General features: G+C 44.7%; 2 protein-coding genes across 2 annotated transcripts; both read left to right on the forward strand.

Annotated features, from left to right (window-relative positions):
- The first annotated feature begins 2,893 nt into the window (after positions 1 to 2,893).
- Milr1 (mast cell immunoglobulin like receptor 1) lies at positions 2,894 to 17,008 on the forward strand. Its single transcript, XM_015504823.2, has 7 exons — positions 2,894 to 3,051; positions 3,143 to 3,184; positions 6,746 to 7,015; positions 9,921 to 10,037; positions 13,636 to 13,725; positions 15,275 to 15,343; positions 16,106 to 17,008. Exons 1-7 carry the CDS (start codon positions 2,955 to 2,957, stop codon positions 16,156 to 16,158), a joined length of 738 nt encoding a protein of 245 aa, XP_015360309.1. The 5' UTR covers positions 2,894 to 2,954; the 3' UTR covers positions 16,159 to 17,008.
- Positions 11,296 to 13,247, forward strand: LOC107158348 (adenylate kinase 4, mitochondrial-like). Its single transcript, XM_048798168.1, has one exon. It carries the CDS (start codon positions 11,581 to 11,583, stop codon positions 12,250 to 12,252), a length of 672 nt encoding a protein of 223 aa, XP_048654125.1. The 5' UTR covers positions 11,296 to 11,580; the 3' UTR covers positions 12,253 to 13,247.
- Positions 17,009 to 17,178: the final 170 nt, after the last annotated feature.

The raw sequence follows: 17,178 nt of genomic DNA on the forward strand, positions 1-17,178 counted from the left end.
CTGAAGTCAAGAGGGTCTGATGTGAACGCTGGGCAGACAGAGGCTGTGGAGAGGGCTTAGGAGCCCGGACGTTGGCTCAGAGAGACCAGGGTTTGAATCCCAGCCGTGCTAATTACTAGCTGAGATTTCCCACATGGAAAACGGGGATGATAATGCTCCAGAGGACCGGAGGACATGGTGTGGGAAAATCAGTCCACCCAAGGGCACGAGGCCATAAACAGCTGCCACTACTAACTGCAGCTAATGATAAACTGTCCCCAAGGACGCTTGGTGTCCACGGCAAGGAATTTTGTGGAAACTGCAGAGAGCAGGGAGGGCTGAAGACATTCCTGAGAGCAAGAACAATATGTGGAAATGAATTACGCTCATACCTACTGGGTATTTTCTTTGTTTAGTGTGCTGTTTCCATTTTTGTGATTTACCAGACTCAAAACATGTATTTTCTCTTAAGAAAGTTGAGGCTATTGTTTGCAAGAGGCTGAGTTGACAGAGGACCCAGCTGGGTCCTCACAGCAAGGACTGTTATCTTGACCTTCCATGTAAAACTCACTTTCCCCTCTCAGTAGCTCTGTGGTTTGGAGCCCTGGCGTCTGGGGAAATGCCTCTGACCTCTTGCCCTTGTGGAGTGGTGGGTACTACCAGGCTTAGCAGAGACTCTTCCCCTTCAGCCGAGGACAGGGGAAGTGTCAAGGTCAGGAATTATTCCCTTTCCTTCCCTTTCTATATAATAAGAAATTAATTCAGAAAAAAAAATTCCTAAAAAGCTAAAATAAGACAATCTCCCCCATAACTCTAACAGCAAGAGAGGGCCATTATTGACATTTTAAGAAATCATTCCTCCAGTTTTTCTCTATGCATTTAAATTATGTACTACTCACAAGTGTTTAACTGGGTTTTCTGTTTCATTGACCATATTGTTATTCTCTCCCCACATCATAAAATAGTCTACAAATCTTCATCATATATGTTGAAAAGTATGACCAGTAGTTATAAACTAGCATGACATTTTATTTATTACTTATTTATTTATTTGCAGTGCTGGGGATTAAACTCAGGGGTGCTCTGAGCTGCAGCCCCATCCCTTTTTGCTTTCTCTTTTGAGACAGGGTCTCACTTAGTTGCCCAGACTGGCCTTGAGCTTGTCATCCTCCTGCCTCAGCCTCCCAAACCACTGGGATTATAGATGTGAAATCTGTAATTACATTCAAGATTTTCTTTTCTGTTTTACAAAACAAGTGATAGTAACTGGGATATTGTTGCTCAATTTCAGGCCTTGTATTTCTCTAGATATACTTCATTTAGGAAAAGGTTTTAGCTTGCTTTTTTTGGAGTGAAGATTTATATGGATGGTAAGAAGCAACTTTAATAATGTAACTCAGGCATCAAACAAATGCATATGCTCTGTTAGACCCGTAATTGGATGACTCCTCGCATTATTCCTAAAGTAAAATCAAATAACTTTTTTGTAGCTGTAAATCAATGTTGCACAAATGGACGTTTAAGATGAGAGCATCTTCCCACTCTAAACTGGTGAACAGCAGGAAAAAGAAAAAGAAGAAGCTGTCATATTGGAGCCAGTCTCACACAAAGGCCTCCTTACAGACACGCATGGATTCGTACGTACAAACATGTTTATGGTCTCTTGCACTTTATTTCATTTCACCGATCATTTTCCTCCTGAAAATATCAATCTGTAATATTTTATAAATCTTGCTCTTATACAAATGGTTACTTATGAATAAGCGGTACTTAATTTTCTATTATCACAGTCACGTTTCCCTGATGGAACCACCTCTTCTTCAGATTCATTCTCTATCTACTCTTTGAGATTCACTGTCCAATGACTGGATTTTTGATTCACTAAGCAATTAAATAGGGAAGAGTTTATTTGATCCAACACTGTCATTTTAAACCTCTGAAGTTTAGATCTTCTGACATATTTATTTTGTCCTGAAACAGAGGTTTGTCCTGCATCTATTCTTACAAGGTGAGTTGGAAAATGGCAATTATCATTCTTGAAAATAATAGAAGTTTTCAATGTCTTTTCATTGCCTGAGTCTTGTCTCCAATTAGTATTGTAGAGCTGGGGTTGTGGCTCAGAGGTAGAGCACTTGCCTAGTATGTGCGAGGCCCTGGGTTCGACCCTCAGTACCACATAAAAATAACTACATAAAAAAAAATAAAGGTATTGTGTCCAATTAGTATTGTATCTAAGAGAGAAACCTTTCCACAGATGTACATAAAAATGTGGGGACCCCAAATGAATCTATTGTTATTCTGTTTGTTTTGTTTTGTTTTTTCAACTAGCCAGCAGGGGTAGCTGGAAGGTGAAGGATGCGGGTAAAGACTGCTAACACAAAGATAAGAGAAAGCAGAATTTTGCACATGCATCTGCTAATAGTACGCCCATTCAAACTTGTGGGCATGGTGGTGCACACCTTTAATCCCAGCAGCTCAGGAAGCTGAGGCAGGAGGATTGCAAGTTCAAAGTCAGCAATTTAGTGAGGCCCTAAAGCAACTTAGCAACATCCTGTCTCAACATAAAAAATAAATAAATAAGAAAGGGCTGGGGATGTGACTCAGTGGTTAAGAAGGCCTGGGTTCCATCCCTGTCCCCACCCCCATGCAAACTTTTATAAAGTACTATAAAACCATGTAGCCACAAACTAGCAATATAAAAAGAAATGCCATTTTTAAAAGCAGGATAATTTGTAATTACAGAAGAGCACACAGTTATTCAGGTCATTTGGGGAGCAGAGATGATCGGGTGGGTTTACATATATAACAATCTAACAGCCAGATTTTTTCTTTTCTTTATCCCAAACCCAAGTCCCCAGCCAGTCGGAGGCGGGCCCAACCCGTTAGATTGTGCAAAGCTTGTCAAGATCCTCTGATTTCCCTAATATGGTCAAGAAAAGGAGGAAGTTCTCTTCTCTGTTGATGGTGCCACTACCATGATCTCGGCTCCCCCGTCCTCTCTGGTTCCACTGAAGAGAATGTGCAGACATTTGAACACGTTCTTCTTTTGGGGCATTTTTTCTTCTGTTACATGTAAGGCCACATACCGTCCTGAGACTTGAATCGTCACACTGAAGCATCGTGTGAAAAATGAGCTTTCTCATGTTCTTTTTCTCTCTTTCAGTTCAAAAAGCTGTACTGAACTGTAATACCATGAAAAAAAATGGTAAGTTTCCTTTTCTTCTTACTGAAGTTATTTTACTGGAAAGGGTGAGATGATCAGCGTTAAACATGACTGCTCACTTATAAGTTTTTTGTTTGTTTACTTTTAGATAAATAACCAAGAACAAAGACTTTTCAGTTAAATAAACTATTTAAATAGTGATTTTAGGGAGAGGGTTGGAAAGTTTTTTCTGAGTCTCTTGTGACAAAGTTTTGAGATTGCTTTTACAATGAATGTTTCTCACTTTCTTTCATTGTTGTTGTTCTTCAACTAGAAAACCCAACGCATAATCATTGCAAAATAGTTCAAGCAACACTAGAAACGTGTATCAGAGGGCAGGCTGGGTGGGGTAGCGCATGCCTGTAATCCCAGCTACTTGGGAGGTGGAGGCAAGAGGATCCCAAGTTCAGGTCCGCCTCAGCAAATGTGGCTCAGTGGTTAAGCACCCCTGGGTTCAATCCCCGGTACCAAAAAAAGGCAGCATTAGACCACTTGATCCTCACCCTGGTTCTGCCATTGACCACCTGGCAGCCTGGGCAAATGACGTAAACCCTTTACTTCATGTTTCTCAACTGTGAGGTGGAGTACTAAAAGCCCTGCTGGGGGAGTCTTCCCAAGGGTTGGATGCCACAGCCCTTACTCCTCCAAACAGCTCCCAGCAATGAAAGGCCATTGATATGCGCTAACCCAATTCCATATACCTTCTTTATTCCTGTATAGAATGAAAGTGCAGTCACATTTCCTCCAATCCCTTTCTACTCTCTATTTCTAGAATTGACCGCTATCAATCATGTTTTTCTCTTCAGGATCATTGGAATTTTTTTTTTTTTCTTCCAGGGCTGGGGATTGAACCCAAGGCCTTGTGTATATGAGGCAAGCATTCTAGCACTTAGCTCTACCCCAGCCCTAAATAAACTCTTTTATAACTTTTCTTTTGTAAAAATGTAACCATTATCATAGATATCCTCCTAAGTAGAAGATATAGATTTATCTCATTTGTTCAACAGTTGCATGGTATTTAATTAATTTATTTTTTTGCAGTACTAGGGATTGAACACCCAGGGGTGTTCTCCCACTGAGCTACATCCCCAGTCCTTTTTATTTTTTAATCTTGAGACAGGATCTTGCTAAATTATTGTGGCTGGCCTCAGACTTGTGATCCTCCTGTCTCAGCCTCCCAAGTAGCTGGGTAATTACAGGTGTGCACCACTGCACCCCCATTACATGGTATTTTATAATATGATGCAGCAACAGTTCATTTTTATTGATTATTCCACTTTTTCTCATAATATAAACAATACTGTAACAGACATCCCTGTACAGAACACCTTTTGTGGGCCAATGGGAGCATCTCTGTAGGATAACATCCTAACAAACAATTGAAATTGCCAGGTCAAAGGAAACATGAGTTAAATTGTTGCAGATTCTCAATTGCCCTCCCACTAGGCTGAAGCTGCGGGGGTCACCAACAGTGTGGGTAAGTGTGAGCTCATCCTACTGGGCCCAGCAGTGGATATAACAGTTTATAAAATTTATGCCAACCTAATGAGAGCAAAGTGATATCCCAGTATTCTAATTCACAGTTGTCTCATCTCTTATAAAACTGCACATCTGTTTCATGTTCATTGGCCATTAACACTCCAGCATTCCCATATGAAGGAAATGTGGGGACCGCCATCCAGGTTGGAAAGGGAAGGTGTTATTTTGAAGTTGAGCTAATAAAAGACTGAGAAAATGTTAATTATCCAGATCAAAGAGCGGGAGGGAGCTGATGGCATAAATCTGTCTTCCACCCAAGCCGGTTTTTGGTCCCTGTAGTATTTAGTGGTCATCTGCATTTCTTCTTCTGGAAATTACCTGTTTATATTATTTGCCTGCTAATTTGATTGTTGCCCTTTTTCTTGTTGATTTGAAGTTGATTTCTGTATATTTAAAAATCCTTTGGTTTTATTCACTTTTAAAGCATTGTGTTCTAGACTGTCACTTGACTTTTAATTTTGTCATAGAGGAGTTTAAAGTTTGGGGGTAGCTAAGAATTCAATCTTTTCTTTATGGCTCCTAATTATTTTAATTTATTTTTTTGTGGCTCCTAATCTAGCCTAAAATATTTCCTTGTATTTCTCTTCACTCTTTCATAGTTGTTTTTGTTTTGTTTTGTTCATTTGATTTCTGATGGGGGTTCTTTTTTCTCTCAACATTATTTATTTATTTATTATTATTTTTTAGTTGTAGGTAGACACAATACTTTCATTTTACTTATTTCTATGTGGTGTTGAGGATAGAACCCAGGGCCTCACATGTGGTAGGCAAGCACTCTACCGTTGAGCCACAACCCCAGCCCCTTCCCTCAACATTTTTAAGGACAAACAAACAAGTTATCAAACATACTGGAATTGTCAAAAAAAAATTTTTTTTTTAAAAATTAATGAAAAAAGTGACAGTAAGATTAATAACTGTAAATAATTGAAACCTAGAGCCTCACACATGCTAGGCAAACGCTCTGCCACTGAGCTATAGCCTCAGCCCATGTCTCTTTCTTAATACAGAAATTTATGGAAAAAAACAACATGTAGTCAGAGATTTGCTTTAAAAATAGTCCATTTTCTGTTGATGATAGCATAATACTACAAACTAAGTCATTCAGAAAATAAGAAGAAGAACAACAACTTTATTTGGCTCATGGTTTTGTTCCTAGGTCAGGGGCTGCTTCTGAGGGTGGCTTCCTAGTGGGCAGAGTCCCAGGAGTCCCAAGGAGTCCCAAGGCAGCTCATTAGGACACACACTCCCTCCCCCTCCCTCCCTCCCCTTCCCTCTCTCCCTCTCCCTCCCTCCCTTCCTTCTTCCCTTCCTTCCTTTCTCGCACTGGGATTGAGCCCAGGGCCTCTACCCGCTAAGCCAGAGCTCTTCCTCTTCCTCTTCTTACAGAGCCACCTGAATTGGGGCTCCACCCTGCCGACCTTATCCAATCCTAACCACCTTCCAAAGGACCCACCTCCACACACCACAGTTTGATTGTTTCCCCTCTCTTACTTCCCACTGGGGGTTAAATCCCAACCTGAGCTTGGAAGGGGCCAAACCATACTCAAACCCCAATAATCATAGGCCAGGTGGGGACAGACAATGGGGAGGATCATTTGTTTACTGCTGAAGCTGGATGGTGGGTACACGAGGGTTTGTGATGCCGTCTTTAGTATTATTATGTTTGAAAATTTTCAAGATGAAAATAACTAATAGACCAAACAAGCCATCAGACATGACTTCCGGGTCAGCAGAGACAATCCTAATGGAACCTCTTTTCAGATCCTCCGGGGGAAGAGGGGGCTACCACAAAAGAGTTCAGCTGCTCACGTCCACCTGCCGGTCACTGTGAGAAGGCCGTGGACACACTGAGTTGCTTCATGCAAGCAGTCTGCCTCTGCAGGCCAAGAATACCCGCCTCAGGAGAGCTGGCCTGGGACCGAATGTCCCCATCACTCAACTCATAAAACATGGCCAGAGGCCCACTGAGTTTGTATCAAGGGATTTTAATAAGCACATTTTCTTCGTGTGATTTTTGTTTTCCAGGATTTTCTTCTCCAAATTTGAACTCAAATACGAATGTGGTCGTATTGGGTCAAAATGTATCTCTGCTTTGCTCCTACAAGAATGAGTCACTGGAGATCAAATATTTATTGTTTTTGAATAAGAAATTGCTGGGCAACCGGACAGGAAAAGGGGAAGCCGTGACTTTTAACGTGACCATCTCCACAGCCGATGATTTGGGCTCCTACAAATGCAAAGCCGTGCTCTTCAACTGTTCGACCTACAGTAACCCATTCAACTTCACGGTCAGTGGTAAGTAAGTCACCTGCCACTTGGAGGTTCTGCAATTCGTGGGATTCACTTTTGTTCCACCAAGGGCTCTTATGCCCCTGGCCAACATTCAAGAGGCTTGTTTGTTGCTGAGGTCTTTATTATTTTTTTGTGGGGGGGGGTGCCAAAACAACAACAACAAAAAAAAAACGAGGGGCACTAGACCACTGAGCCACACCCCCAGCCCTATTTTGTATTTTATTTAGAGACAGGGTCTCACTGAGTTGCTTAGTGCTTTGCTTTTGCTGAGGCTGACTTTTAACTTGCAATCCTCCTGTCTCAGCCTCCCAAGCAGCTGGGATTACAGGCGTGCGCCACCTCGCCCAACAGGTCTTTATTCTTAATAATCCTACTTCACTTTCTCCTTCAAAGACCTTGAACTATTTCAGATAATAGTCTTAGATCTTCAGGCAAACATCATAGATCTCAGAGGCTTTATTTTATGATTACCAGCTATGGATAAAACCTCCTTCTTTCTGAAGACTCAATTAAGAAGTCTTGGAATCAGGGCAAAATAGAGTAGAAATCATATTTTTAAAAGGAATATGCATAACAGGGAGAAAATCCCAATAAACACACAGTGCATAAGGTAAAGGCAGTAAACCCATGAATACGTATGTTCTCTGTACACAACTTTTCTTCAATTTGTTACACTGTCCTGTAAATTGGTAAATTCTAAAACTATTCCAGGCATGGTGGTCCTGTAATCTCAACAACTCAGGAGGTTGAGGCAGGAGGATCCCAAGTTCAAGGCCAGCCTTAGCAACTTAGTGAGGCCCTGAACAACCTAGTAAGACCCTGCCCCAAAATAAAAAATTAAAAGGGTTAGGGATGTAGGTCAATGATAGAGAGCCCTGGGTTCAATTCCCATTGTCAATCAATCAATCAATCAATCAATGCCATCTTTAATTAAGTCTTATCAATAGATACTTATTAAGTGCCTACTCTGAACACGCAGTTGTACTCCTGGGATTTCAGTGATACCTAAGACATGGTTGTGTCCCCAACTCAGTAAAAGGTGAAGGTCTGAGGCATAAACACAAATTCCTCCATCACTGATTGCCTAGCCCATCTGGTTCCTGGCCTGCCGGAGCTTCTGGTCTAGTAGGAGAGACAAACACAACTACTCAAACAAATAAATCACAAAGGAAAGGAAGGCAGACAAGGAGGAGGAGGAGGGACCTACCTAGGTAGAGGGTCTAGGGAAGGTATCTCAAAGGGGCTGATGTTGGGCTCCAGCGTGTTCAGAGCTTCAACTTGGGGAGGCTGGTAGAGCCGCTGGTCAGCTGAGGCGGGGTTTGACCCACGATGAGGCTAGAGAGAGAGGGGGCCAAGTTAGGAGGGGCCTGGAGCATGGGGAGAGCTTAGTCTTCCGTGTGCATGGACAGGCGGGCAAGCGTCAGGACACCATCTGCCATCTGTGCAGCTAATTTGTTCAAAGCGGGTACCAGGCAGGGTGCAAGCTGAGGATTGGTTGGGGAGCTCTTGAAGTCATCTAGGAAAGAAGCGGTGGTGGAGATGAGCAGATGTGGATGGATTCAAGAAATATTTTACAGGAGAACCTGTTGACCGATGAGAGTCGCAGATGGTGCAGGTTAGGAAAGAAGCAGAGCCACTTCCAGGTGTGTAGTTTGATGAAGAGGGGACTGTCCTCTGCTATGGGAGAAAATGGAAGAATAGGGTTTTTTTAAAACATGGTACAAGGAATTGAACCCAGGGTGCTTTGCCACTGAGCTATATCCCCAGTGCCACACACACACACACACACACACACACACACACACACGTTGTAGATGGACACAATACCTTTATTTGATCTGTTTATTTAATTTTATGTGGTGCTGAGGATGGAACCCAGTGCCTCACACGTGCTGGGCATGCCCTCTACCACTGAGCTATAGCCCTCGTCCCAGCTCTTTTAACAGTTTGATTCTCCCACAAGATAGAGCATGATTTGTCAGAGCACACCAGACCTCTGTATTTCCTGTTGAGAGTTTCCCTCGAATCTATTTAGCAAGGTTACTTCTGCTTTGCAGAGGAAGTAGAAGATAACTGTGCAGCTGAATTCTATAAGTGAAAATACAGATAGAATATTTTTGGATGGAGAACACAAGTCACTCTCAACCTTACACTGAGAGCTGAACCATTGACAAAACTATACTCACTATCAACGATAAGCAGATTGAAAATTCTGTAAAAGGCAGGCTCAGACCCTAGTTCTTCAAAGCAGAGACACACGCCAACTTCTGGCTTGGTAAGCCCCTGACTCTTGTTGCGATGCAGCCAGGAGGGGACCTTGCCAGACACCACACTGTTTGGACTTTCCATCATAATCAAGAGCCAGATAAACCTCTCTTCTTAGTACATTACCTGGTGTCAGGCATTTTGTTATAGCAACTCAAAAGTGGGCTAAGACAGTGAACTCAATCTGCTTAGTCTTTAACATGTCCTTTCATCCTTCTAGACCTGGTGACTTCCCCAGTGCTAACCTTCAGATTGATCCAGCAGAAACAAACCAATATATAACAACACCACACTGCATCTTTTTCAATGGCTTGCATAATTGTACTTTCTTTTCCTGAGTTCTTTCAACCGGCTCTGGATTTGCTTCCAGACACTGCAGCTGCCTCTGTACCCACCCACTTCTCATTTTGGCCACCTACTTCCAAATGCAAGGTCCCTCTGGTAGGGTCCACACAAGCTCTGACAGAATTGCTCTCTGACATAAAAGGACAAATGAGTTAACTGGTGGGTCACAGGTGCCTACTGTGCCTCAGGGATCAGCTGCACAGTAGGTCGGTTGCCTTGGGTGATGGCCCTTCCTGCCAGGTCAGTGTCACTGGGGAAGACGGCCATGCACTGACCAGGGATTGCTGTCTTCTTCCAGAGGGAGACCGCTGTCCTATCTGCCCAGTGCTGCCTCTGCTGCTTCCGGGGTTACTGCTGGTGCTCCTGGCAATAATCCTGGTTCTGGTTTTTTGGCTACAACGAAAATACAAAGCAAGTAAGTTCTTGACTGTTGTTTAGCCTGGATTTGGGATATAGACAGCAGGGCAGAGAGTAAGGGGGAGGGCAAGGGGGTCAGACTGGAATGCAGACGGGCTGGGGATGGCTCAGGGGTCAACCCTTGTCTAGCAGGCCTGAGGCCCTGGATTCCACCCCTGCACCTCAAAACCAAAAAGCTCCCCACACAACAATAATTCCCAAACAGTGGAGTGGAAAGAAGAGGAAGGGGAGGATGAACGAGCGAGAATTCCCAAATGGCCCCCACTTGGGGGTCATGCCCACCGGCCCAGGAAGGCCCCCCCAGCTGTAGGTTGCAGACAGAGCTGGCCACCGGACCTGCAGCTTGTGTGGTCACATGGCCTCCCCCAGAAAAGTCCCTAAAACTCTGCTGCCACCAACTCACAATTCCGAATAACTTCCTTTCTAAAGAATATATATAACCTGATATTTGCCAGTTTAACTCTTGTACATTCTTGTTGTTGGTCCATTTTGGCTGCTGGACTGGACCCCAGGGCCATGCACCTGCCAGGCCAGGGCTGTACCACCCAGCTGCCTCCCCAGCCCCCACTTTAACCATACAGTTCCGTGACGTGGAACACAGTCACATTGCTGTGCAGCTGTCCCCACATTCATGCCCCATCCTGTCCTCGCCTGGGCCCTGGCCGTCTTAGCCCATTTTCTGTTTCTGTAAAGGTGCTACTCTAGGTGCCTCCTGAGTGGCCTCACGCAGTAGCTGTCCTTTGGCATCTGGCTGATTTCACATCATGTCACGTCCTCAAGGTTCGCGCATGTGGCAGCGTGTAGCAGCATTTCCTCCCTTGTTAGGGCAGAAAAATACTTCCTTGTATGCACGCCCCACATTTTCTCCATCCAGTCGTTCCTCCTTGGTGGCCTGGGTGGCTTCCGCCCCCTGGCTACTGTAGGAATACTAGTATTTTGAACAGGAGACCCTCCTGTCCGTCTTGCACAGGGCCCTGCCCAGCATGGAGCTGGTCCTGGGTGCTAGCCTCCTCTATCACTGTCATAGAACTTGCCACGATCATTGACTATCTCTTGAAGAGGTGCCAAAACTTCTTATGACTGTTCCCTTCAGGAAGGAAAAACATGTGTCCAGCCTTTTCTCTCTTTTGATACCAGGGATTAAACCTAGGGGCTCTTAACCACAGAGGCACATCACTGGCCTTTTTTATATTTTATTTTGAGATAGGGTATTGCTGAGTTGCTTAGGGCCTCGCTTAGTTGCTGATGCTGGATTTGAACTTGCAATTCTCCTGCCTCAGCCTCTGGAGTCACTGGGATCACAGGCGTGCACCACTGTGCCCAGCCTCTAATGTAATATTCTGGTCAAAGAATGTTCCTCTCAGGACCAGGATAGGAGGATTACCTCACCGAGGGCCCTAGCTTGGAGGAGCAGGTGCTTTGGACAAATGTAGGATTTCTGGCAGGAGAGTCCCCGCGTGAGCAGAGGGTGCCTGAGGCAGGGGCCAAGAAACAAAGTTCCCGGGGCTGCCTGTTGGGCCGCTCGCCTCCTCGCCAAGGCCATGGCTTCCAAGCTCCTGCGTGCGGTCATCCTAGGGCCGCCTGGCTCGGGCAAGGGCACCGTGTGCCAGAGGATCGCCCAGAACTTTGGCCTCCAGCATCTCTCCAGTGGCCACTTCTTGTGGGAGAACCTCAAAGCCAACACGGAAGTTGGCGAAATGGCAAGGCAGTACCTGGAGAAAGGTCTTTTGGTTCCAGATCACGTGATCACACGCCTAATGGTGTCAGAGCTGGAGCTCAGGAGCGGCCAACACTGGCTACTGGATGGTTTTCCAAGGACAATAGTACAGGCTGAAGCCCTCGACAAAATCTGTGACCTGGATCTAGTGATCAGTTTGAACATTCCATTTGAAACACTTAAAGATCGTCTCAGTCGACGTTGGATTCACCCTCCTAGTGGAAGAGTCTATAATTTGGACTTCAACCCACCTCATGTGCATGGAATTGATGACATCACTGGTGAGCCACTGGTCCAGCAGGAGGATGATAAGCCTGAAGCAGTTGCTGCCAGGCTAAGACGGTATAAAGATGCAGCCAAACCAGTCATCGAGCTATACAAGAGTCGAGGAGTGCTCCTCCAATTTTCTGGGACGGAGACAAACAAAATCTGGCCTTACGTTTACACACTGTTCTCCAACAAGATCACACCTATTCAGTCCAAAGAAGCCTACTGAGCCTGACCCATGGAAGAACCAAGAAGAGGTGGTCGTACATTCAATCGTGTGTGTAGCATTGATGCCATGTCCAAATTAGAAGTCAGCTGAGATAGCTTACAGCATCTTTTCTGTGTAAATGGTGAACTGATAGGAAAACTAGTAAATAGAAAGGGCTCATGAAGAGGCCCTCCTCTGTCTTTCAAAAGAAGGCAATTCTGGACCTGTCAAGCCCTTCACAAGCAAGCCAGTGCAGGCTGGATTTCAGGTGTCTAACCTACACTCTAGTTGGGTTTGGACAGCCAAGTTGTTGCTTTAATAGCCTCTTTTTGCTTGTAATGACGGTGGTCTCTGGTTCTCCCCACCCTTCCAAGGCTGTATTGAAACACAGAACCAGTAAACACGAGAATGCAGAGGACTCTAGTCTTGGCTTTGCCACAGTTCTCTGCTTTGTGCCCCCTCGTAACAGTGGAATTGAAGCTTATTGCTCTCAGTGGTTGCTTATCTTGAGTGACTGTGTCCACAATTCATTTTTTTTTCCCTGCTAAGAGTAACGCCTTTCATCCATGCTCCACGGTGTCCCTCCTTTGCAGACATCCTGGAATGAAAGGATTTGTTTTCTTACATCTGTTTTCTCTCATCTTAGGATATTAAATAGAGGCTATTAAATAATACAGATAGTTGCTGCATTTATCCCTCTCAAATTTGTTTTTTTATGAACTGAGAGCTAGGGGTTACATTGAATCTCTTCATGCATCATGAACTGAGCCATGCAGAGGGTCTTATTTAAATGCTGGTCTGATTCTCATGGGCTTGTTCTGCTCATTTTATTGTGAAAAAAAAATTAGAACCTCCCCCACTGAATCTTTTGGAATCCTCAAAAATTAATCTATAGAAATGTTGGAAGATCGTATTTTGTGTATAGAGGAAATAAGACCATATGGAATTACTGGACTAATAGAACAGTTAAGCTTTTTATTCAAGACAACAAAATGAATTTTGAATATGCTGCTAAATATTGATGGTGACAGTGTTTTTTCTTCTGTGAGTGATCCAAGCTGATTTAGAAATAGTCTTTAAAGGGAACAGAGCCTTGTGGGGTTGAGGAAAATATTGCACTAGCTGTATCTAGATTAAGTTTGACAGCTTTACAACCCCCCCATCCCCCCATTCCAAAGATGCAGTCTATGGGGTGGCCATATAGCCTAGAAATAAAGATCTTAATATTTTGCTAAAAAAAAAATGTAGGATTTCCCCTCATTAGACACCAGTTTAGGCCACTAGAGTAGCTGTTCTTTCTTTTGGAAGTTTGGAAAAAAATCTGCTCCTCGGCAGAGGAGACAAGGAGAAGGGAAAATGTGACCAAATTGGTTCAATTGAATGATTCTGTACCCATTTATGTAGAAAAAGCTATGAGAGAGAACGTGCCCAAGGACCCTGGAGACATATCCATGGAAGGTGAATTGTATGTCAACATCTGTGAAACTCTAGCAGGTGAGAGGACTTTGTTGAGTGCTTTGGTAGGTTTGGTCGGTTGGTTTGGGGTTCTTTTTGATTTTAAAGGCCTTTGAGACACATGGGGTAAATATGGAGCCAAAGGAACAGAACACAGCATCTCCCTCCTGCCCGACGTCCTGTCTCACCCCAGGGCCACAGAGATCCTCTGGCTCTGCTGGCATCTGGACAAATGGCAATTGTGGGGAGCCACTCCAAATGCATGCACCTTGAAGTCCTGATGCACCACAGGGATCTGAAAGATCACTTAGTCTCCCAAGGATAATAAGGCGTGGCCCTGGAGTGGCCCTAGGAGTAGACGGCACCCAGAGGAGTTGAGCTATACTCACCTGTAATCCTACCCTTGTTCCCTGGTAATCCTACCCTTGCCTCATTTGAATGGCTTCTTCCCAATAAAAGGGTTCAGCACGTGCTCCTCCCTCTTTCCATGGACCCCTAAGGTCAGAGGAGCCATCACAGGACACCCCCCCCCAAAAAGAAGGTATTTCTCTGTCTCTATGTGATTATTTCATGCCAGCCCAGTTCATCTGGAGTGACTCTGTTTAGTCATGAGACATAACAGGCAACGGTGGCATGTGACATTCTATGCCTTGGATTTGTTTTTGTTTTTTTTCCACTTTAAGATATCTTGATTTTTTTTTCATAAGTTCAGAATGATCCACACTGTGTTCCAAAGTCCTCCATGATTATTTATTTATCTATTTATTTATTTATCGGCACTGAGGATCAAACCCGGAGTGCTTTACCCTTCTTGAGTTACATCCCAGCCCTTTTTATTTTTTGAGATTATGGATAAGTTGCTTAGGGTCTCACTAAGCTGCTGAGGCTGCCCTCAAACTTTCAATCTTCCTGCCTCAGCCTCCGGAGCAGCTGGGATTACAGGCCACTATGCCTAGCTACCTTTTCTATTTTTTTTTTTTTTTTAAGAAACATAACTTTTTATTTATTTATTTTAACTGACAAAAATCACAAAATTTTATCATGCACCACGTGTCATTTTGAAAGACACCTACATTACTTGGTTTGGGGTATTTGCAGGACTGGAGAGGGAACCCTGGGTCACACGCTGGCTCCACCACCGAGCTGCACCCCGACATGGCTAAATGCAGCTGATAAGCCTGAGCACTGCTTCACATGCGATCATTTTTGTGGAGAGAACACTTAAATCCTGCTCCCTCAGGGACTTTCAGGAACCCAGTACCTTGCTATCACCCCTCTTCTGCAAGTTGTGAATCCACCCCTCAGTGTGGGGGCCAGGCTGCGCTTCGCGGTGAGGAAGACCCAAGGCCAGGGGCTCCGTCCTCCACCCCCCGGGCACTGGACGTTGCTAACCACCTCCCCGACTCCCCGTAGGTCTTTCCCATTTTGCGAACCAGGAATCTGCCCACACTGGCGTCAGGCGGGGTGTTCCCACAGTCCCGATGGCAAGTGCTTTCCGCGACGTCCATGGTCTGGACGCCACTGCCCCCGTGTGGCCAGAGATTCAAAGAACTGGCCCAGTAACTCCTGCGCCTTGTCTTTTTCCCAGGGACAAAACACACCCAGGAGATCCACTATGCCACCCCAGAGTTCAGGGAGGTGGCGCCAGGGAAGCCAGGTGAGCCACGGAGGGGGGGGCAGTGACAAGAGCTGCTGTTGACAGATCAGGGTCCCTATGGCCACAGGCACAGCTCCGGAAGCCAACAGTACCCAAGAAAACTGCTCCGGACAAATCTCATCAGGAGATGGAGCAGTGGGAAAGAAAAAACGTGGGGTGGGAGATGTCCTGTAACAAGTCCCCAGAGGAGGATTCAGGGTCACTATACAATATTGACAAGAATAAGTGTTTTAGCCGGGCCCAGTAGCACACGCCTGTATTCCCAGTGGCTCGGGAAGCTGAGGCAGGAGGATCACAAGTTCAAAGCCAACCTCCGCAAAAGCGAGGTGCTAAGCAACTCAGTGAGACCCTGTCTTTGAGTGTCCCTGAGTTCAATCAGAAGGAGAAGGAGAAGGAAAGTTGTTGTTTGGCCAGCCACAGTGACAAAGGTTTGTAGTTCCAGAGACTCCGGAGGTTGAGGCAAGAGGATCACAAGTTTGGGGTTAGCCTCAGTGATTTAACAAGACCTTCAGCAACTTAGCAAGACCCTGTCTCAAAGAATAAAAAAGACCTGGGGATGTAGCTCAGTGGTAAAGTAACCCTGGGTTCGATCCCCAGTACTAAATAGATAGATAGATAATTTGACACAGTCCAGGAAAAACCACTTAATGCTTGGTTCTAACAGGCCATCTACCTCCTAGAAATAGGATTTCCTTTTCAAGTCCCTCTGTTCACATAGCTTAAATTTATTGAATCACCATTTTTTTTCCTTTTATATTTCAGAAGCCTGTCATGATTATGTAACTGATTCTGCCTATTCTGAACTCGCCTTCTGAAATTCAAAGAAACCGATTACAAACAGTGTAAGACACTGTCTAGGAAAGCTGATTTAAGTGAAGGAAAAGCAGGCTCATTTGGCATTTTGAAAGGTCCAACCTGGTCACCTAAAGTGAATCTCTGGTTTTCATGGCTAAGCGCTATTCCTTTGAGCTGCTTGGGTGAACCCAGTGTCCTCGTCAGCAGTGATCAGGTGGACTCCCTGGTAACGGCCGGAGAGCTCTGCTTTGTAGGCACGGACCATCCTCCCAATTTCCTCGTCATTTTTATTTTTATTTTTCCCATCGTTTTTAAAAGAACAAGTCTTGGGCTGCGATGTTCTTCACAGTGTGTCCTGGAGGCATGACGATGACCATCATTCACGTTTCCCTGTCCCTGTGTCCACTGAGGGTTCTAAAGCAAAAACACAAAGCAAAATCCAGAAAGGTGATCTTGAAAGTGGATCAACTGGGGCAGGGAAGAGGAAGGAAAAGAAAAGAAGAAGAAGAAAGAAGACAGAGGTCACTAGATAATCCAGGATGATCTCATTTTAAGATCCTTAATGTAACCGGCACGGTGGCGCCCACACGGCACCTGGGGAGGCTGAGACAGGAGGATTGCAAGTTCAAAGCCAGCCTTAGCAACATAGTGAGACTCTGTCTCAAAATTAAAAAAAAAAAAAAATAGACTGGGATGCAGTTCAGTGGTTAAGGGCCCCTGGGTTCAATCCCTGGTATACCCCACCTCCCCATCCCCCCGCCCCCACACACACACCCGTGCAAAAAAAAAAAAAGATCCTTAATTTACTTACATCTACAAAGACTCTTTTCCCAAATAAAGTCCTGTTCACAAGTTCCAGGAATTAGGACACAGACATGTTCTTGGGCTGCTACCAAAACATCATGGGGGCTGGGGATGTGGCTCAAGCGGTAGCGCGCTCGCCTGGCATGCGTGCGGCCCGGGTTCGATCCTCAGCACCACATACAAACAAAGATGTTGTGTCCACCGAGAACTAAAAAATAAATATTAAATAAAAAATT

This window comes from Marmota marmota, unplaced genomic scaffold (assembly GCF_001458135.2).
Source record: "Marmota marmota marmota unplaced genomic scaffold, marMar, whole genome shotgun sequence".
In the NCBI taxonomy this organism is placed as follows: domain Eukaryota; kingdom Metazoa; phylum Chordata; class Mammalia; order Rodentia; family Sciuridae; genus Marmota; species Marmota marmota.

Bases quoted from the DNA above. Each gene is read 5' to 3' on its own strand.
- Milr1 (XM_015504823.2), top strand. From the start codon at position 2,955: ATGATCTCGGCTCCCCCGTCCTCTCTGGTTCCACTGAAGAGAATGTGC. The intron at 3,052-3,142 runs GTAAGGCCACAT...TCTCTCTTTCAG, and splicing joins CATTTTTTCTTCTGTTACAT to TTCAAAAAGCTGTACTGAAC. The intron at 3,185-6,745 runs GTAAGTTTCCTT...TTTGTTTTCCAG, and splicing joins TAATACCATGAAAAAAAATG to GATTTTCTTCTCCAAATTTG.
- LOC107158348 (XM_048798168.1), top strand. From the start codon at position 11,581: ATGGCTTCCAAGCTCCTGCGTGCGGTCATCCTAGGGCCGCCTGGCTCG.